The following is a 22,764-nucleotide window of genomic DNA, read 5'->3' as shown; positions in this document are numbered from 1 at the left end:
AGTTACTAATTTTGTGTAAATAAATTTTTGTGAAGATTTACTAATACAGAGCGAAAATGAAATCCATGTGGATTTCAAGTTGTACATGCCATGCTTTTTCTTGGCTTTTAGTATAATACTTATTAAATTCATTGATTTAATAACAATATCTTAAACACTTAAATATGATTTAGGAAGCCAAGCATAGTGGTATGTTCCTGTAGTCTCAGCTACCAAGGAGGCTGAGGTGGGAGAATCCCTTGAGCCTAGGAATTTGAGGCAAGCCTGGGCAACATGGCAAGAACTCATCTTAAAAAAACCTTAAAAAAAAAATGGCCTATAGAGTTACCTACTCATTTCAGTTTAAAGAACCAGCATGTTGAGTGTTATATTAAACACATCTTATAAAACAGTGGGCCTATTTTGTATCTAGTTGTCACATTTTACTTACCTTTTTTCTCTGTCGTATAAAGACATGCTTTTAGTCTATTTATTTCTGTTTATTAAGTTTTCTCAACAATCATTGAATGCCAGCTGTGGGCACTTTATTGCAAAGGGATGACTAAAGTTGTGGCAAAGTTCAAAGACAATTTCTTTTTCAGTTAATATCATTAGGGCTAAAAAAAAAAAAAAGCCATCTGATTAAAATAGTTACCACTGAGGTGTTAATAATTAATAGAGTTGACCGTCACAAGGAATGGTCACTGTTAAAAGAGAAGCTTGTCTTTCCAGATTTCCAGTTGATAGATCTAGGGAAGTGGCTTAAATTCTTTTTGTTGTTGTTATTGTATTTTTCATTGTAAACTTTTCATTTGGTGTTCTATATCTTCTTTTTCTATGTTTAAACTGTCTGTGCTTCCATTCATTTCAAGAGTGTTTGCCCTCATTTCTTTGGGAATTTTTATAATAGCTGTTCTAAAGCCTTTGTCTATATCCAATGTGTCTCACTTGATTGTTGGTACCTGTTGATTGATTGTCGTTTCCTAATTGAGATGATAATTTCCTGGTTCTTTATGTGCTGAGTGATTTCAGATTATATTCTAGACATTTGGAATATTTTGTTATGAGATTCTGAATCTTGCTATGGAGATGTCGATATATTTGTTTTATCAGATCATTGATAATGATGGGCTCAGGACATCAGTTCCCACCAGTCTTATGTTGGTTGTAGTTCCAATGTCAGTTAAGTTTTTAGAGTCTTTATAGTGGTATTTGGATCTGTCCCATATGTGTACCACCCAGTGGCTAGACTGGGACCTGGGTTTATTCTATGCTGAATTTTAATTCTCAGACTTTGATAAGCAATTTAGGCTTATAACCATTCATATACAGCTAGGAGGTATACCAAGGAGTTCAAAAAACAACTTTCCTGAGCTTCTTCCTCTCCTCAGTATTCGTTTTACTTTCCATTTTCCTGGATCTCTGATTTTCAGTCCTCTGGTTAGAGAGTTAGGGCTTTTAGTTATACTACTGTGCTACATACTTTCTGCTACTGCCTCTGTATCCAGAGCCAAGCTGTAGGAGGTAAGAGGACAGAGATAGGGAAAAAAAGCAATGAGAATTTGTCCCATTCTCCTAGGACCATAGCTACTCTGTTTGGAGAGGGTTGTAGGCTAAATAATGGCTTCAAAGATCTCCAGATCCTAGTTCCTGGAACCTGCATGTGGCATTTGCCTGGAATTCTAGTAATCATTGTACATGTTCTAAAATGCTAGTTTTATTGCTTATTACCCTTTCTGAAAATATTTTCATTTATTAGGGAAACTCTTCCTTGATTACTAAATAGGTTTATATAACTGTGCCGCAGGTCCTCAAATAATGTCATCTCATTCACTCATTCAGTGTTGTTTTTCATTGTAATGTTGATGAAAAAAACATCAATTTCTGGCCAGGGCCACTGTGTAGTTTGCATGCTCCCCCACATGTCTGTGTGGATTTTCTGCGAGTACCCCAGTTTCTTCCCTCATCCCAAAGATGTGCACGTTAGATGACTTGGCATGTCTAAATTGTCCCAGTCTGAGTGAGTGTAGATGTCTATGCAAGTGTGCCCTATGATGGGATGGTGTCCTTGAGCTGCTGACATAGGCTCTAATTACCTGTGACACTGAACTGTAATAATTGGGTAAATATAGTCATTTATCTTACTTGTTTTGATTACTCTTTCTCAAATGTATGTATAGCTCACATTTATTTCAATGTTTAATATTTGAAACTTTTTGGGGTATTTATTTAGAAGTTTGGTGATGTTTTTGTGACCAGAAATATACCTCAGGAACTTGACTCTTGTTTATATCAATTAACCTGTGGTAAAATTGGTTTCATTCTACCAGATTTCATTTGACGTTGCAGTTTCCAAGAACCTATCCATGATGTTAAATGAGGACTTAATTGTATTCTTGGTAGTTTGTTTAAATAACAGTTTGGGATTTTCAACAGATTACTCCCTGAAAATATATTATGTGAGAGAAGAGTTCCAATGCTGATACTGAAGATACTTATGCAGTCACCCTTGGTATCTGTCGGGGATTGATTCTAGGCCCACCAGATTACCAAGATCTGCAAATGCTCAAGTCCCTTAAATAAAATGTTTAGTATGCGCACACCCCTCACCCCCTGTGTACTTTAAATCATCTCTAGATTATTTACAATACCTATTGCCATGTAAATACTATGTGAATAGTTGTTATAGTGTATTTTTAAATTTTGTATTATTTTTATTTTTGAGATGGAGTCTCACTCTGTCCACTAGGCTAGAGTGCATTGGCGCTGTCTCAGCTCACTGCAACCTCTGCCTCCTGGGCTCAAGCAATCCTCCCACCTCAGCCACTTGAGTAGTTGGGACTACAGGTGCACGTCACCACTTCTGCCTAATTTTTATATTTTTTTGGTAGAGATGGGGTTCACCATGTTGCCCAGGCTGGTCTCGAACTCCTGGGCTCAAGCAATCTGCCTGCCTCGGCCTCCCAGAGTGCTGGGATTACAGGCATGAGCTACTGTGCCTAGCTCGCAGAAGTACTTTCTATCTAAGTGTTTATTATACTCGTGCTTATTATCTGAATAGTCTTAATCTGAGTCCCTGTATTTTACTATGTTTTAAAATTTTTATTGTGGCAAAATATATAAAACATAATATTTGCCATTTTAACAATTTTAACGTGTACAGTTCACAGACACTAACTACATTAACAATATTTTGTAGCCATCACCACTATCTTTTTCTAAAACCTTTCATTATCCCAAACAGAAACTCGACCCATTAACCATTAATGCTCTCAACCCCTTCCCCTAAACCTTCATAACACCCAGTCAACTTTTGGTCTTTATGAATTTGCCAATTCAAATTACTTCACGTAAGTGGTATCATATAATATGTGTCCTTTTGTGTCTGGCTTATTTCACTTAGCATAATGTTTTCAAAGTTCATTCATGTCGTAACATGTATCAGAACTTCATTACTTTTTATGACTGAATAATATCCCATTGTAACTAATAACTTATTTTAAAAAGTGGTCAATTTTTCACTCACATCCTTCTCTAACATTTCTCTTACAAGGCTACAGTTTTTGTATCTTGCTAAATGTTGGATGTTATAAATTGATGTAGCACACCAACTTGAAAATGATGTAGGATATCATTAATTCAGTAAAATTTTTGTGTTTTGGTTCTACTTCATTTAAGTTTGGGGGCAGTAAAACAATTCTGTAAATTCACCTGACCTAGTCTCAGCCTCGTTTTCTGGGTTTGGAGGTATGGGTGCAGCTAAAAGTCACTAATGATTTTGTCACACTTTCATAATCCTGAAATTTTTGTTGTCTTTACTTGAGTCTCAGCTGGAAATCCGCTGCTTCATGGAGGTGGAATTTAGCTGTTTGAATTGGGAAACTGGAACTTTCCCTTCTAGAGATGTGAACAAGTCCTTTTCCCTGCTGCTTCTTAACCACAGTTAATATGCATAATGGTTAATCCCATGCTGTTCTCTAGATGGAATTAGATTAGTGAACAGTAGGAGAATATTTAATTATTTAATCACTACCATTCAGCATGAAATTATATTAGCCTAAACAAGCAAAAAGGTCATCACTTTGTTGGCTAAAAATTTCAAGCTTGATCTTCTATATATTTATATACACTGAGTTTATAAGGAAACTGCAATTTAAATAGATTAAATTTAATTTTGTTGCTTTTAGCCTAGTGTCACAGCCTAAGATGAATTTGATTTAATTCTGTTACCTTTTAGCTATCCCTACCAACTTTGTCATTTACAAAACTGATACACATGCTTTCTATGTCATAATTTGTACCACTGATTTTAAAAATGTTTAACAGTCACGATCAACAAAAAAGCCAGTTGGCTGTTTTTTTGTTGCTTGTTTTCTGTTTTTTTGAGACAGAGTCTGGTTCTGTCGCCCAGGCTGGAGTGCAGTGGCACGATCTCAGTTTACTGCAGCCTCCACCCCCTGGGTTCCAGTGATTCTCCTGCCTCAGCCTCCCAGGTAACTGGAACTACAGGCGCACGCCACCATGCACAGATAATTTTGTATTTTTAGTAGAGACGGGGTTTTACTATGTTGGCCAGGCTGGTCTCACTGTGTTGCCTAGGTTGGAATGCAGTGGTACCTCAATCTCCCAGGCCCAAGCAATCCTCCCACTTTAGCATCCTGTGTAGCTGGAACTATGGGTGCATGGCACTACACCTGGCTAATTCTTGAATATTTTGTAGTGGTAAGGGTCTTGCTATTTTGCCCAGGCTGGTCTCAAACTCCTGGCATTAAGCGATCTTCCTGCATTGGCTTCCCAAAGTATTGGGATTTATGACATAAAATTAATCATTTTAACTTTTTTTTTTTTTGAGACAGGGTCTCACTCTGTCACCCAGGCTGGAGTGCAGTGGCTTGATCACGGCTCACTGTAGCCTTGACCTCCTTGGCTCAAGTAATCCTTCCAGCTCAGCCTCCCAAGTAGCTGGTACTACAAGCATGCGTCACCATGCCTGGCTAATTTTTAGTTTTTTTTTAGTAGAGATGAGGTCTCACTATATTGTCCAGGCTGTTCTCAAACTCCTGGGCTCAAGTGATCCTCGTGCCTTGGCCTCCCAAAGTGCTGGGGTTTTAGGCATGAGCCACTGTGCCTGGCCCATTTTAATCACCTTTAAGTGAACATTTCAGTGGTATTTACATTCACAGTGTTGCCCAATCACCACGCCTATCTATTTTCAACATTTTTCATCACTCCATTTTTCTCAAATTCACATGGAAAAATAATTCTTCTTTAATCACACCAAACAGAAATACTGTACCTGTTAAGCAGTAATTTCCCATTCTTCTTCCTCCCCAGCCCCGATAACCTCCAGTCTACTTTCTGTTTCTATGATTCGCCTGTTCTAAATATTTCATGTAGTAGAATCATGCAATATTTGCCATTTTATGTCTGGCTTATTTCACTTATCATAATGTTTTCAAGATTCATACATTTGTAGCATATATCAGAACTTCATTCCTTTGTTTGTTTGTTTTTTTGAGTTGGAGTTTCGCTCTGTTGCCCAAGCTGGAGTGCAATGGCGTGATCTCTGCTCACTGCAGCCTCCACCTCCCAGGCTCAAGCAATTCTCCTGCCTCAGCCACCCGAGTAACTGGCACTACAGGCGCCCGCCACCACACCCGGCTCATTTTTGTATTTTTAGTAGAGACAAGATTTCACCATGCTGGCCAGGCTGGTTTCAAACTCCTGACTTCAAGTAATCCATCTGTCTCAGTCTCCCAAAGTGCTGGAATTACAGTCGTGAGCCACCGTGCCTGGCCCATTCCTTTTTTTGCAGTTACAGGAACAACACAGAAGAGAGACAATATTAAAAATATGTACTTACTAGTTGAGCTGTGGAAACTTGCTCACTGAAACACTCTGACTTGCATTAATGCTTTATATACCCATATTTATATTAAACATTCTCATGCAACATGAAAATAGAAAAACTCCCTGTACCTGATTTCTGTTCCCCGTTTTCCCACTTGCAGTCATTTACTTAGGTAGCTTTTCACCCCATGGGGGAAAAAAATCTAGGGTTCAGAACTACTAGTAACAAGGAAGAGAGAATTTTTTTTTTCTTTTTTGAGAATGAAATGTTTCTCATCATAGCATATTCTTAAGCATGTGCTCCATATATGCTGCAAGGTAGCTGAATGTCTTTTGGCATAATTGTTACATGTTTGGCATGGCTGGCAGAGTGGTTGATGTCTCCAAAAGGGTCAACCATCATTTGCTTCCTGCAGAGCACCAGTAGCTGTTTTCTGGAAGCACAGATCTGTTTCGAAGTCCCATACCAGATGCTGGAAGGGAGGTTTGTGAATCAGAAGTTCAGTGGACTTCTGATAATGTTCAGTGTCCCAGAGTACCAGGCCTGTAATGATGACGTTTCTTTACCCCTCCAACAGAGGGTGCACTCTTGTGAATGGCTTTTATGGCTAATTGCTTCCTGGGTGCTTTACCATGGTCAATTTACAGGCTATCTGTTTTGTACAGGCCATGCTATGTTTGAGAATGTTTACTTGTTCTTCAGCTCCCTCTGCAGGAACTCAGTGAGCTAAAGGTGCTGGAGAGCTGTAATGGCTGCAAACACCCATTTTTTTTTTTTAATGGCTAAATAATACTTCACTGTATGTATATACCACATTTTATTCATTCATTTTTTATGGGTTGTTTCCACCTTTCTTCTATTGTAAATAATGCTGCTGTGAATATTGGCATGCAGGTATCTGTTTGAATCTCTGTTTTCAGTTCTTTTTGGAACAGAATTGTCAGGTCATATGGTAATTCTGTGTTTGCCTTTTTGAAGAACCACCAGGCTGTTTTCCAGAACAGCTGTACCCTTTTACATTTCAACTGACAGTGTGTGGGTGTTGCAGGGTTTTTTACATTCTTGTTAATTTATTTTATTTTATTTTATTTTGTTTATTATTTTGGAGATGGTGTCTCACTCTGTCGCCCAGGCTGGAGTGTGGAGTGCAGTGGCGTGATCTCGGCTCACTGCAACCACTGCCTTCCAGGTTCAAGCCATTCTCCTTCCTCAGCCTCCCAAGTAACTGGGACTACAGGCGCACGCCACCATGCCTGGCTAATTTTTTTGTATTTTTAGTAGAGATGGGGTTTCACCATGTTGCCCAGTCTGGTTTTGAACTCCTGAGCTCAGGCAATCCACCCACCTCAGCCTCCCAAAGTGCTAGGATTACAGGCTTGAGCCACCACGCCTGGCCTTATTCATTTTATTATAGCCATTCTTGTAGGTGTGAAGTTGTATGTCATTGTGGTTTTGATTTGCATTTCCCTAATGACTAAAGATGTTGCATCTTTTTATTTAAGTCATTTGCCCTTTTTAAAATTATTTGTAATTTTGTTGTTGGATATATAATCCTAGGCTGAGCTTTTTTCTTCTTTCAGTATAGTAAAATTGTTTCTTCTGTTGTCTTGTGACTTGCATTGTTTCTGATTACAAGTCAGTGATTATTCTTATTTTTGTTTCACTGTATATCTTTTTCCCTCTTAGTGCTTTCAAGATTTTCTCTATTACTATTTTTCAGGAATGTATGATATACCTTTGTTTGGACATGTGAGTTTCTTTGAGCATTTTGGATCCATGGGTTTATCATCAAATTTGGGAGGTATTTCGGTACCGTTCTTCAAATATGTTTTCTATTCATCCTTCGCTTTTCTTGGTCTCTAAGTACGGGTATGTAAAAAGCTTGGTGGTTTTTCACAGGTTACTGAGACTGATTATTTTCTTTCCTTTCCTCCTCACCCACCCCCAGTTCTAGCTCTTTTTCTTCACTGTACTTCAGATTGGATAGTTCCTATTCCCCTTTCTGCTCTTTTATTCAGTAGCATTTAATATGCTTTTAAGGCTACACAGGGCCAGGCACAGTGACCCACCCCTGTAATCCAGCACTTTGGGAGGCCTAAGCAGGTCGATCACTTGAGCCCAGGAGTTCAAGACCAGCCTGGGCAACATGGCGAAACCCTTCCTCTACAAAAAATACAAAAAATTAGCCAGGTGTGGTGGTATACACCTGTAGCCCCAGCTGCTTGGGAGGCTGAGGTGGGAGGATTGCTTGAGCCTGGGAGGCAGAGGTTGCAATGAGTCAAGATCATACCACTGTATTCTCCAGCCTGGGCAACAAAGACCCTGTATCAAAACAAACAAACAAACAAACAAACACCCCACACAATAACTTTTTAGTTCAGATATTATATTTTTCACTCTAAAGTTTCATGTTTCTTTTTAAAATATAGTTTCTATTTCCATGTTTTTATTTTTGTTTAAATTCCTGAGCGTATTTATAATAGCTGTTTTACACTTCTTGTATACCAGTTTTTATCATCTCTGTCACTCTTTTGCCTAATAGTTTTCTGGTGATTGGTTACAATTTTCTGTTTCTTGTATCTAGTAACTTTTTGATATCTTGTAGACGTTGTAAACCTTATAAGTACCTGAATTTGTTGTCTTTATTTTTAAAATGTTGGATTTTATTCTAGCACACACTTAAACACAGATTAGCTAATCCTCTTGAATCCTGTGTTAAAGCTCTGTAATGGTGAGTCTTGAATAGACTTTAGTGTAAGTATGGTTTGCCTCGATACTAAGGTTTAACTCTTTTGGGATCTCTCGTAAATGCTCTGGATGTTCAATGAGGTGTCTCTTCTGCCTGACTGATAAACTCAGTGTGGGCTTTGGGTACTATTCTGCTTTCTAATCCCTGGTAGTTGTTTCCTCAGTATTTGTTCTTTGTTTAGACTTCAGGAATTTATACTTTGCATTTGTATGTTGTTATTTACTCAGAATTTCAAGGGGCCCTTTATTATTGTTTTGGAGCTAAGCATGACTCTACCTTAAGATATTTACATACAGGAAAGAAATGGTTAGTACCATGAAACACATTTGAAGTAAAGAAACATTTTGTTCTATTGGACTCTGCACTGAAGAAACAGTAACGTAAACACATGCTTTTTAGTTTTAGAAGGAAATTTTTTTTCAAAACACACACATATAGGAACAGAGCTTGCATTTTTTAATCTTACTTTATTTTATTGATTGATTGATTGATTGAGACGAAGTCTCACTGTCACCCAGGCTGGAGTGCAGTGGTGTGATCTTGGCTCACTACAACCTCTGCCTCCCAGGTTCAAGCGATTCTCCTGCCTCAGCCTCCCGAGTAGCTGGGATTACAGGCACCCACCACTATGCCTGGCTAATTTTTGTATTTTTAGTAGAGATGAGGTTTCACTATGTTGGCCAGGCTGGTTTTGAACTCTGACCTCAGGTGATCCACCCAGCTTGGCCTCCCAAAGTGCGGGGATCTGGGATTATAGGTGATAGCCACTGCGCCCAGCCACAGAGCTTGCATTTAAATGTTAACATTTGAAACTTTATCAGTAGTAAGTATGTTTTATGCAAATGAATACTTAATGTTTTCATAGTGTATATACCATGAGCCTTATGTTGTGTTTGAGTTATTCTTTGAAACTCACCAACATACAGCATGACTTATTTTATAAATTCATAGTTCATCTTTGTCATTACCTAAAGATGGTTTTTAAGCATGTATGTTGGTGACATCAAGTTCTTTGGGAGGGTATATATTTTTTGCCTTTTTAACTTATGTATACTTTACTTTTTAACTCTGTGTCAGTCAAGATAATTTTTTTAGCCTGGGCAACATAGTGAGATCCCATCTTTACCAAAAAATGAAAAAATTAGCAAGGTGTGATGGCATGTGCCTCTGTTCTCAGCTACTTGAGAGGCTGAGGTGGGAGGATCACTTGAGCCTGGGAAGTCAAGATTGCGATGAGCTGTGGTTGTGCCACTGCACTACAGCCAGGGCAATAGAATGAGACCTTGTCTCCAAAAAAAAAAAGTTAAATTGAAAAGTATTGATCCTCATGAGAATTATATAAAATGAAAATTTGAAAACATTAATTTGGTTCTGTTGATGAATTAATCAAGCAGTTAGATTGGTGTACTAGAGTTTACTCTGGAAAAATATTTTCAGGCAAAAGTTATGAGCTCATCAGTGCTGAATTCTTACTAGTTAACAAAGTGACTTCAAATTCTGGCTTCCCCCTGCTGTCCTGAGGTAGTATTTCCCACCTATGGGCTGCTTTCCAGCTTAGGTCCTGGAATGAGAAGACTTGGCACATTGCTTCAACATATGTGTCATGGAATGCAACTAAGGCTCAGAAAGTTAAGTGATTTGCTTAAGACCACACTGTTGGTATATTAATAAAGCCTGGCTTCAAAGTCGGGCCTTTCTGACTCTAAAAGCCATGATAAAACAGTATCTGTCACTTAATATTTCCTCTAAGGAACTGTGGGATAAGGGATAACCCTTTACCCTATATCCATTAGACAGTGGAAGGACCAGTATCTGAAAGCAGCAGTTGAAACGTGCTACAACTGTTTCTGAACTCTGGAGACCTACACACATCTATCTTTTTTTTGGTTTTGTTTGAGACGGAATTTCACTCTTGTTGCCCAGGCTGGAGCGCAATGGAGCGATCTCGGCTCACTGCAACTCCACCTCCTGGGTTTAAGGGATTTTCCTGCCTTAGCCTTCCCAAGTAGCTAGGATTACAAGCACCAGCCACCACACCTGGCTAATTTTTTTGTATTTTTAGTAGAGATGGGGCTTCACCATGTTGACCAGGCTGGTCTCGAACCTCTGATCTCAGGTGATCCTCCTACCTCGGCCTCCCAAAGTGCTGGGATTACAGGCGTGAGCCCCTGCACCCATCCTACATCTACCCGTTTTTGACCTCTACTATTAGGCAAGAGGTAGATTTTTGGTATATTATAGTATAAGTCTTTTTCTTTGACAATACAGACAGATTTCCTTCTAATCATATTATTTACTGGGCTAATCATATTATTTACTAATCATATTGTTTAGCTAATCATGTTATTTACTGGGATGACATCATTGAGAGGAGGCTAGTGAGATCATTACCACATACATCAATCTTCTGTATTAGTATGATAGTATACTGAGTCTCTGACTGGATATCTGTGGCTACAAAATGTTTAAGAAAGTGTTTTCTTTTCCTTTAACGATGCATAATAGATACATATTTTTTGGGGGTACATGTGATCATTTAATCCATTCATAATTTGTAAATATCAAATCTCAGTGTACTTGGGATATTCATTACCTTAAATGTTTGTCCTTTATGCTAGAAACATTTGAATTAATTTTTTCTAGTTATTTTGAAATGTACACTAGATTATTATAAGTTATAGTCACCTTACTGATCTAACACTACATTTTATTTCTTCTGTCAAACCGTGTATTTGGGCCCATTAATCAACTTATCTTTTTTTCCCTTTCCTCCCCACTACTCTTCCTATCCTCTGGTAAACACCAATCTACTCTCATCTTCATGAGATCTGTTTTTAGCTCCTACATATGAGTGAGAACGTGTGATATTTGTCTCTCTGTGCTTGGCTTATTTTTGTTTTTTGGTAGTGATGAGGTCTCACTATGTTGCCCAGATTGGTTTCAAACTCTTGAGCTCAAGTGATCCTCCTGCCTTGGCCTCCCAAAGTGCTAGGATTACAGACGTGAACCACCACACCTGGTCTGCTTGACTTATTTCACTTAACATTATGAACTCCAGTTCCATCCATGTTGTTGCAAATGGCAGTATTTCTTTTTTTTTTCCTTGGAGGGAGTCTTGCTCTGTCGCCAGGCTGGAGTGCGGTGGGGCAATCTTGGCTCACTGCAACCTCCACCTCCCAGGTTCAAGCGATTCTCCTGCCTCAGCCACCCGAGTAACTGGGACTACAGGTGCGTGCCACCACACCCAGCTAATTTTCGTATTTTTAGTAGAGTCAGGGTTTCGCCACATTGGACAGGAAGGTCTTGATCTCTTAACCTCGTGATCTACCTGCCTCGGCCTCCCAAAGTGCTGGGATTATAGGCGTGAGCCACAGCACCCAGTCTCTTTTTTCTGGCTGAATAATATTCCGTTGTGTGTGTATATACCACATTTTCTTTATCCATTCATCTGTTGATGGGCACTTAGGTTAATTCCAAACGTTGGCTATTATGAATGGTGCTGCAATAAACATGGTAGTATAGGTATCTTTTTAATACATTGATTTCCTTTCTTTTGGATATATACCCAGTAGCAATTTGCTGGATCATATGGTAATTTTATTTTTAGTCTTTCAAGGAACAGCCATGGCTGTTCTAATTTACACAATGCCTGTACTAATTTACATTCCTGCAAACGATATACAAGAGTTTCCCTTTCTCCACATCCTCACCAGCATTTGTTATTGCCTGCTTTTCTTTTTCTTTCTTTCTTTTTTTTTTTTTCCTTGATAGAGTCTTGCTCTGTCACCCAGGCTGGAGTGCAGTGGCACAATCTCGGCTCACTGCAACTTCCACCTCCTGGGTTCGAACAGTTCTTCTGCCTCAGCCTGCCGCATAGCTGAGATTACAGGCTCATGCCACCGTGCTCGGCTAATTGTTATATTTTTAGTTGAGACGGGCTTTCACCATGTTGCCTAGGCTGGTCTCGAACCCCTGACCTTGTGATCCACCTGCCCTGACCTCCGAAAGTGCTGGGATTACAGGCGTGTGCCACTCTGCCCAGTCTGCCTGCTTTTCGATATCAGCCATTTTAACTGGGGTGAGATTTTATCTCATTGTAGTTTTGATTTGCATTTCTCTGATGATTAGTGATGTTGAACATTTTTTCATGTGACTGCTAGCCATTTATTATGTCTTCTTTTGAAAGTTTCAGATAATTTGCCCATTTCTTTAATTTTTTTTAGACAGAGTCTCATTTCATTGCCCACGCTGGAGTGCAGTGGTGCAGTCTTGGCCCATTGCAACATCAGCCTCCTGGACTCAGGTGATTCTCCCACCTCAGCCTCCCGAGTAACTGATTACAAGTGTGTGCCACCACGCCCAGCTAATTTTTGTATTTTTTATAGAGACGGGAGTTTCTGCCATGTTGCCCAGGCTGGTCTCGAACTCCTGAGCTCAAGTTATCTGTCTTAGCCTCCCAAAGTGCTGGGAATTTCACCATTTAAAAATAGAATTTTTTGTGGGTTTGTTTTTGTTTTGTTTTTTGCTAGTAAGTTGTTTGAGCTCCTTATACAGTCTGAGGGTATTTTGCAAATGTTTTCTCCCATTCTACAGGTTGTCGCTTAATTTTATTGATTGTTGCCTCTGCTGAGCAGAAGTTTTTGGCTTGATGAAATCCCATTTGTCTATTTTTGCTTTTGTTATTTGCCCTTTTGAAGTATTACACAAAAAACATCTTTTCCCAGATCAATCTCCTGGAGCATTTCCTCCAATGTTTTTTTTCTAGTAGTTTCATAGTTTCAGGTTTTGGATTTAGGTCTTCAGTCCACTTTGATTTGATTTTTTGTGTATGGTGAAATATGAGGAGTCTAGTTTCTTGTTTTTTATTTTGTGACAGTCTTGCTCTGTCGCCCAGGCTAGAGTGCAGTGGCACGGTCTCGGCTCACTGCAACCTCCGCCTCCTGGGTTTAGAGCAATTCTCCTGTCTCAGCCTCCCCACTAGCTGGGATTACAGGCGCGCGCCACCATGCCCAGCTAATTTTTGTATTTTTAGTGGAGACGGGTTTTTGCCGTGTTGGCCAAGCTGGTCTCAAACTCCTGACCTCAAGTGATCCACTTGCCTCAGCCTCCCTAAGTGCTGGGATTACAGACACGAGCCACCCTGTTTGACCTAGTTTTTTCTGCATATAGTTATCCATTTTTCTCAGCACCATTTTTTTTAAGACTGTTCTTTCCCCCATTGTATGTTCTTTGTGCTTTTTTGTGAAGATGAGTGGATTGTAAATGTGTGGATTTATATCTGGGTTCTCTGTTGTCCATTGGTCTGTGTCTGTTTTTATGCCAGTACTGAATCGGAAAGGTTTCCTTGTTCCCCTTGCAGGGTGTGTGATGGGGGTGTGGCTTGCTTCTTTAGTGCCCTGCTGTTCAAACCTCTAGGGAAAAACATACAGATGGGCAGGTTGTGGGGCTCTGACCCCATGGGCAGCGTCTAGTGGTGAATGTTTACAGCTCCTGAAGCCCCAGTGGGTTTGTGTTACTATGTGCTCTTTTAGTTTTGCCATTTCTAGGTAACTTGTGTTTATCAGTTCATTAGACCCTCTGCATTATCCCAAGGGCTTTCTGTATCCTGGATTCTTGCCTTGGTGTACCAGAAAAGTCGGATCACTTGTGGGCTTGGAGAATGAGTGCAAGATTTTATTGAATGGTGGAAGTAGCTCTCAGCAGATGGACTGTGAGCCAAAAGGGGATTGAGAAGGCGGTTTTCCCCTGGAGTTGGGCCGCTCAGCTGCTGGACTTTCCTCTGACTGCCCCCGCTGAACTCTGCGTTGTTCTGTTGGTCAGTGGCTTGCCGGCATCTGCCAGTGCCTCTCAGTGTACTTTTCAACTGATGTGTTCCTCTGGACATCCAGCCAACTTGTACGTTCTTTTGCTGATATGTTCCTCTCAACTTCCAGCCACTTGTTTGTCTTTGCTTGCTAGGGTCTCGGGATTTTTATAGGCACATGATGGGAGCATGGCAGGCCAGGTTGGTCTTGGAAAATGCAACATTTGGGCACCAAGGCAGGAGTGCCTGTCCTCACCTAGGTCCGTGGGCACAGGCCTGAGGGTGGAGCCCTAGCCAGGCACCTGCCTTTCTCTACCCAGCACTTCCCTGCCTCCCTCCTATACCATGCTGTTTCGGTTACTACAGGTTTTTAGTAAATTTGAAGTCAGGTAGTTTGATGCTGCCAGTTTTGTTATTTGTTCAGGATTGTTTTGGCTATTTGGGGTCTTTTGAGGTTTCATGTACGTTTTAGAATTCTCTTTTTCTTTCTCTATGAAGAATGTCATTGATATTATGATAGGGATTGCATTGAATTTATGAATAGCTTTGGTTAGTATTGTCATTTTAACAAAATGAAGTCTGGCTGGGTGTGGTCGGCTCATGCCTGTAATCCCAGCACTTTGGGAGACCAAGGCAGGCAGATCACTTGAGGCCAGGAGTTCAAAACCAGCCTGGTCATCATAGTGAAACCCCATCTCTACTAAAAATACAAAAAGTTAGCTGGGTATGGTGGTGCGTGCCTATAATCTGAGCTACTCGGGAGGCTGAGGCAGGAGAATTGCTTGAACCTGGGAGGTGGAGTTTGCAGAGAGCCAAAATGGAGCCACTGCACTCCAGCCTGGGCGACACAACGAGACTGTCTCCAAAAAAAAAGGAAAAAAAATTAATTATTCCAATCCATGAGCATAGAATATCATTCCATTTTTGCGTGTGTCCTCTTCAATTTCTTTCATCAGTGTTCTATAGTTTTCCTTTTATAGACCTTTCACATCTCTGGCTAAACTGATTCCTAGGTATTTTATATTCTTTGTAGCTATTTTAACTCGGATTACTCACTTGGGATTTCTTTTTTAGATTGTTTACTGTTGGTGTATATAAATTCCATTGATTTTTGTATTTTGATTTTCTATCCTGCAGTCTTTCCTGAATTTATCAGTTCTAACAGTTTTTTGGTGGAATCTTTTTAAAATATAAGGTCATGTTATCTGGTAACAAGGCTAATTTGACGACTTCCTTTCAATTTGCATACCCTTTATTTCTTTCTCTTGCCTAATTGCTCTGGGCTTTCCTTTTTTAATAGTTAAATAAATTTTTTGTTTTTCTTTTGAGACATAGCACTCTGTTGCCCAGGCTGGAGTGCAGTGGTGCAATCTTGGCTCATTGCAACCTCTGCCTTCTGGGTTCAAGTGATTCTCCTGCCTCAGCCTCTCAAGTAGCTGGGATTATAGGCGCCTGCTACCACGCCCACCTAATTTTTGTATTTTTAGTAGAGACAAGGTTTTACCACATTGGCCAGGCTGGTCTCGAGCTCCTGACCTCAAGTGATCCACCTGCCTCGGCTTCCCAAAGTGCTGGGATTACAGGCATGAGCCACTGCACCCGGCCAGAAAATTATTATAGGGATTTTAAAACAAAAGTCTTGCAACAAATTGTATAAGTAACACTTCACCTTTATTAAGTGTTTTTCAAAAAATGACATCAAGACCACCCTGGACTGCCAACATCCTTGCTATCCTATCACACTCCCTCTTCTAAATCCGAAAATGAAAGCTGATTAGTAATGAACATGGCACTTAATATTCCCTAAATGTTTAAATGGTCACCTACTATAAGGTCTTTAAATATTTAAATGGTCACCATAAATGGTCACCTTGTAATAGGTGACCATTTAAATAGTTCTTTTTTTTTGAGTGAAAAAAGAGTACTTAGACATTAGAGGTGTTAGATGCATACTGCTTTCTGAAACATTGATAAAAGGCGGAAAATATGTACATCCTAGAATTTAGGAAATGGTGGGTTTTGGGGGCTTCCTCTTAATCATTTGTCAAATGAATTGGGTGATTCTAGAAGGTTATTGCTGTACTTGTATTTTGGGAGTGATAAGGAGGTAGCAGTATATTCCAACCAAATTTATTCCATACAAAATCTGTTACATTTTACAAGTACTTGCAAAACTGAAAGTCATACCCTACTCAAAATTTCCTCGTTAATTTTACTGTCACTGCTTTACTCTTTGTATTAAAGTCAGTGAAATTGTCAAAAGTGAAGAGACTGGATTATCAAGATACAGTGAATGGAAAGGGATGCCAAAAACACAGTGTTTATAAATTGAATCTGTTACCGTTTGAAATTTGTTTGTTTAATCTTCAGGAGATTTCACCAAAATGATGTATGTCTTGCTGATGATGTCTTTCATATAATTCTAGACAAATTAACTAGAAATGAATGTATATAATTGATATAGTTTGGATATTTGTCCCCTCCAAATCTCATATTGAAATGTGATCCCCAGTGTTGGAGGTGGGGGCTGGTGGGAGGTGTTTGGATCATGGAGGCAGATCCTCCGTGAATGCCTGGGTGCTTTCCCCACAGTAATGAGTGCACTGTCACTCTGTTAGTTCATGAAAGAGCTGGTTGTTTAAAGGAGCCTGGTACTTTCTCCTCTCGCACATACTTCCTCTCTCACCATGTGACATGCTTGCTCTCTGTTCCCCCTTCACTTTCTGTCACAAGTGGAAGCTTTCTGAGGCCTCACGAGAAGCTGAGCAGATGCTGGTGCCATGCTTATACAGGCTGCAGAACCGTGAGCCAAGCAAACCTCTTTTCTTTATAAAAATTACCCAGTCTCAGGTATTCCTTTATAGCAATGCAAAACAGACTAACATATTGCTTGTACTATAGAACTAAAAGTTGGTTAAAAATTCAGTTTCAGAAGCCTGTCTTTCCTAGGTTAAAATTCTGACTCTGCTGCTTCATTGATGTATGACTTTGGACAAGTTACTTAATCTCTTTGGGCTCTGGTTTCCCCCAGCCCTAAAATGAGGATACCAGTATTCCTTGTGGAGTTATCTAAAGGCTTAATACTGGTAAAGAACTTACAGTAGTAAAATGCCACATAATAAGCATTTAAATATTAGCTATTGTTTTTATTATAAAAATAAGAGTTTATTAATGAGGTCAATGTTAGGCTTAAATACTAGAGTACTAAGGTCATGTAATGTCCTGGTGACTGGCAATTTAAAGATGAGATATACCGCATGTGAATTGGTATAATAAACCATTTAATGGTGTATTAGACAACATTTATGTGTACTATACAACAGTATACTTCCAATTCCTTTCTCTCATCCTCTGTGCTATTGTTACGTGTTTTACTTTTACATATTCTATAAAGACACATTACATTTCTTCTCTTACTGCTGTAGACTGCTAGTTATCTTTCACAGTGTTTAAAAATAAGAAAAATGCTTTTATGTTTACCTTCATTTATGCCATTTCCAGTATTCTTATTTCTTTATGGAGGTACATGTATCTCTAATGGCATAATATTTCCTCCAGCCTGAGGTACTTTTTTGTGTTCCCTTTTTGCTGGTAATGAGTTCTCTGTTTTTGTTTCCACCCCCCCAACAAAAAAAAAAAAAAAAAAAAAGAAGCAAAATATCTTTTCTTTTTGAAAGATATTTTCACCAGGTACAGGACTTATGGTTGAGTTTTTTTTCTTTTAGTGCTTTCAACATTTCACACCATTGATTTCTGGCTTACATAAGTTTTGATGATAAATCAGTTACAATTTTTTGTTTCTTTCAATGTAATTTTTTTTTTTTGTTTTTTTCTTCTGGCTTTCTTAAACATTTTCTTTTTCTTTTTGGTTTTGAGAAATTTCAATATGATTTGTCTAGTTGGTTTTTGGGATTAGAAGTGTAATCTATTCTGCCTGTTCTCTGAGCTTCTTACTATCTGTGGTTTTGTGTCTATTTGTTTTGAAAATCCCCAACCTTGTCTTCTCCTTAGATATTTCTTTTGCCCCATTCTCTTTTTTTTTTTCGTAGGATATCAGGATTACATGAATGTTATGTCATTGATATGATCTCACAGCTCTTGGGTTTTCTGTTCTGTCTACCTTCCCCTGCCCGCTGTCCTCACATTTTCCCCCTTTTGTTTTGTTTTGGATAATCTCTTATGCAACTCTTGAGTTTACTCTTGAGCCGTTCCAAAGCGTTCTTCAACTCCGTTAGCATATTTTTCCTTTGTCTCTGACAATATATTGGATTTTTCCTTTTTCTTTCTGTGACTTAAAATTTATGGTTGAAACATAAGTGTTTCATATAGGACAGAAGAGACTGAGCCAAGTAGTATCCTTCTTCAGCTTGGGAGGTTGAGTCATTATAGTCTGTAGTTAAGCTTAATTTTGGTCTTGTTGCTATGGTTACCTTCAGTGCTATTTAGGCTTCAATTTCCATTCTAGGGTTAATTTTTTTTTTTTTGTTTTAGGGGTTTGGGCTCTTTCTTAGAGATTTTTTCTAATGTTTGCTCTACCCTCAACTTTTGATCTTACCTTCTATTTGTTACCACACTGCAGAGAAGGTCTCTGTCCACAAACTCTTCTTCCCCTCCGGCTGTATACTATAGTTATTTATTCCTCAGTGCTTGCTAGCAGAAGGGTGGATGGTGTGGAGTGCTAGGGTGGGGACGCTCTCTGTAGTCCTATTTCTGTCTCAGTTTTAGGCAGGTGCTGTGTCCCTAGATATTGGGAATGAGACCTTTACATAGATCTTCCTTCTTCCCAGTGGTAGGGGATCTGTAAGGTCTGGGGCCATTATGTTTTCCTGCCCTTCCCCAGGGATAAAGGTGTTTTTGTTTTTGTTTTTCCCTGTTATTTTCTTCTAGTTCGGAGTGGGAGATGGGGCAACTAAAAATAGTTACTCTACGAAGGGTGTTCTATTTGTTTGGTTTTTTAAAAAGTATTTTTAATGTTCTGTAGCTGTTTTCCTTTGGCTAGTTTTTGCTGGGTTGAGTTATCACTGGCACTAGGATAAATAGTTTTTGACATCAGTTGTCAAGTGTTATTAAATATATAAATATTATTTGGTGAATAGTATATATTTTCAGTTTTCATGTTGACTGTTAAACTTCTCGAATTATTTTTTAATCATGCATTTTTATTGACAGAAATTTTGCCCAACAAATAGTAGACACTCAACAAAGAATTGTTGAAAGAATGAATTTATTGTGATTTCTGTTGTCCCTTTCCTATGCATAGTTCTTCCTTATTTCTGATTACTATAATACCTATTTCTGAGAGTGTTAAAAATGTTTTTTGGAGTCTCTTTGAATTTCTGAACATTCAGTTAGAGAGTATCTTTTTTTCCAAAGTAATGTGCATAATTTTTCCAATGGTTGAAGGAAGTTATGTAATTGCACAAAATTCTTACCACATTATTGTGGCTGTTGGAGGACCTTTGTACTCTTGGACCTTGGTAAGGACTCCCAAGAGAAAGAATAAATAATTCAATTGTGTGAGTCTGTAATATGCAGATACTCCTCTACTTACCTTGGGATTACAGCCGATAAACCCATTGTAAGCTGGGAATATTGTAAGTTGAAAAGGCATTTCATACACCTAACCTACCAAACATCAGAGCTTAGCCTAGACTGTTTTAAATGTGCTCAGGGCGGGCGCGGTGGCTCATGCCTGTAATCCCAGCACTTTGGGAGGCCGAGGTGGGCAGATCATTTGAGGCCAGGACTTCGAGACCAGCATGGCCAACATGGTGAAGTGCCATCTCTACTAAAAATACAAAATTAGCCCAGCCTGGTGGCGCATGCCTATAATCCCAGCGACTTGGGTGGCTAAGGCAGGAGAATCACTTGAACCGGGAGGTAGAGGTTGCAGTGAGCCAAAATGACGCCATTGTACTCCAGCCTGGGCAACAGGAGCGAAACTCCATCTCAAAAAATAAATACATTAAATTAAATTAAATTAAATTAAATTAAATTAAATTAAATTAAATTAAATTAAATATATATATATATATATGTGCTCAGAACACTTATATTAGCCTTCAGTTGGGCAAAATCATCTAATGCAAATCAGATTTTATAATAAAGTATTAAATATCTCATGCAATTTATTGAATACTGTATGGTTTCTACTGAATGTGTATCACTTTCACACCATTGTAAAGTTGAAAAATCAAGTTGGGGACCATCTGTATGTGTTTTACAGTAGACACAGTCTATTCTTGACTGAGTGCAATAATAAGGTCCAAAAGAGGAAGAAGAGGGAGAAACTTAACATCATTTCACTAAAATTTACCAGGGCCTTTTCTGGAAGTGGAGATAAAATTTGTTAAAGGTGATAGCTGCCTCAGATTCCTCAACAACTGAAATGCCTCCTAAGGTTGGCTTTATCATCTTCTTCCAGGTGATTTACTGTTCTTTTGGTGGAACATCCAAAGGGCTGCACTTCAATAATTTAATAGTTGGACTTGTCCTCCTTACAAGAGGCAAAGATGAAGAGAAAGCAAAATGTAAGTACTTTTATTATCTCAAAAATAATACCACATCTATATACAGAATAATTTATCTCAAAATTCTGATGACAGGTAGAGGATTTGAAGTGACATTTTCCCAAAGAAGATATACAAGTGGCAAATAAACACCTGAAAAAATGTGCAACATAATTAGTCATCAGATAAATATAAATTAAAACTACAGTGAGATACTACTTCACACCTTCTAAAGTGGCTAAAATTAAAAAGCCTGATAATGACAAGTGTTGAGAAAGGTGTGGAAAAATTGTAACCCTCGTCATACATTGCTGATGGGAGTATAAAGTACTGCAGGAACTTTGGAAACCAGCCTGGCCGCTCCTCAAATTGTTAAACGTTGTTACTGTGTGTCCCAGCTATTCCACTCCTAAGTATATACCCTATAAAATTTAATACATATGTTTACCATACACACAAAAAAACTTGTACGGAAATAATCATAGCATCATTGTTCATGATAGAAAATGGAAACAACCCTAATGTCCACCAGCTGGTAAATGGACAAATAAAACATGATATATCCATATGCTGGAAAATTACTCTGGTATAAAAAGGAATAAAGTACTGATTCATGCTACAGTATGGATGAACTTGAAAACATTTTGCTTAGTGATAGATGTCAGTCACAATAGGTATGATTCCATTTATATGAAATTTCAAGATTAGACAAATCTACAGTGGCAGAAAATGGTAGATTAGTGGTTGCTGGAGGTATCGGGGAGAGGGAAATGGAGAACAACTGCTAGTGGGTACAGGGTTTCCTTTTGGGTTGGTGAAAATGTTCTGGTGAAAATGTTCTGGAATTACATAGGAGTGACAGTTGCACAACCTTATAAATATACTTTAAAAATCACTGGAATGTTTACTTTAAAAGGGTGAATTTTATGAGATGTTCATTATGTCTCAATATAACTTATTTTTAAAAATTCTGATGACGTAGACGTAGTAGTCTGTCCTTTGTTTCACAAACAAAACCGAAGTTTACTTACTTGATAATATTTTATATACGTTCTTTGTAAAAGGTTTTTTTTTAATGTTTTACTTTTAACTTCAGAAATTAATTTTATTAGGTGAATTATCTAAGCACAGAAAAGAGTGGCACCTCATTCATTACCTTTAAATCCTGCTAATCAGGGAAATGCTATAATGAGAGGACACCATTTCCCCTGCTAAGTGTGAAAGGGAAGATAATCTCAGTTGCTTGGTGTCTTTCTGTGCTTTGTAGGATATAGATTTATTTAGTTTAAAAAAATTCGTTCATTTATTTGTAAGGTCTTCTGTCTCCTCATTGTTTTCTTTGAGCTCCCCAAAGACAGATCTGCCTTACCAAAAGCATTCATAAGCATTGCATATTTTATTGAAGATTTCCCAGGGGAAGTATGGAAGCTGTTTATATTACACAGAATGTAACATTTTGTTCCCAAAATTCCTACGCTTTTGTTCTTGACCACCATATTCTGGGTCTTTCTCTCTTCCTTCTTGCTTTTCTAATGCGCCTACTATGGTCTGAATGTTTGTGTCTCCCTCAAACTTCAGGATCCTAACCACCAAGGTGATTGGTATTAGGGGATGGGGCCTTTGGGAGGTGATTAGGTCATGAGGGTTAATCATAAGTATCTTATGAGTGGGATTAAGTACCCTAATAAAAGAGGCCCTAGAGAGACCCTTTATATTTTCCTCTGTGTGAGGATACAATGAGAGGTGGCTGTCTATGAACTAGGAAGTAGTCCTTCACCAGACACCAAATTGATGGTGTACTTCCCAGCCTCTAGAACTGTGAGAAATAAATTTGTTATTTATAAACACTCAGTTTATGGTATTTTGTTACAAC

At 38.7% G+C, this 22,764-nt stretch overlaps 1 protein-coding gene across 3 annotated transcripts in view; it reads left to right on the top strand.

The window, feature by feature from the left end:
- Positions 1 to 22,764, top strand: part of USP32 (ubiquitin specific peptidase 32) — a 221,372-nt gene that overhangs the window by 71,799 nt on the left and 126,809 nt on the right. For all 3 annotated transcript variants that reach the window (XM_023204689.2, XM_023204687.2, XM_023204688.3), the window contains exon 3: positions 20,807 to 20,912. In XM_023204689.2, coding sequence (XP_023060457.2) covers positions 20,807 to 20,912 — 106 coding nt within the window. The remainder of the gene's footprint in view (positions 1 to 20,806; positions 20,913 to 22,764) is intronic.

This window comes from Piliocolobus tephrosceles, chromosome 16 (genome assembly GCF_002776525.5).
Source record: "Piliocolobus tephrosceles isolate RC106 chromosome 16, ASM277652v3, whole genome shotgun sequence".
In the NCBI taxonomy this organism is placed as follows: domain Eukaryota; kingdom Metazoa; phylum Chordata; class Mammalia; order Primates; family Cercopithecidae; genus Piliocolobus; species Piliocolobus tephrosceles.
The sequence above is the reverse complement of the archived record's forward strand: the minus strand, read 5'-3'. Positions and strand labels throughout refer to the sequence as shown.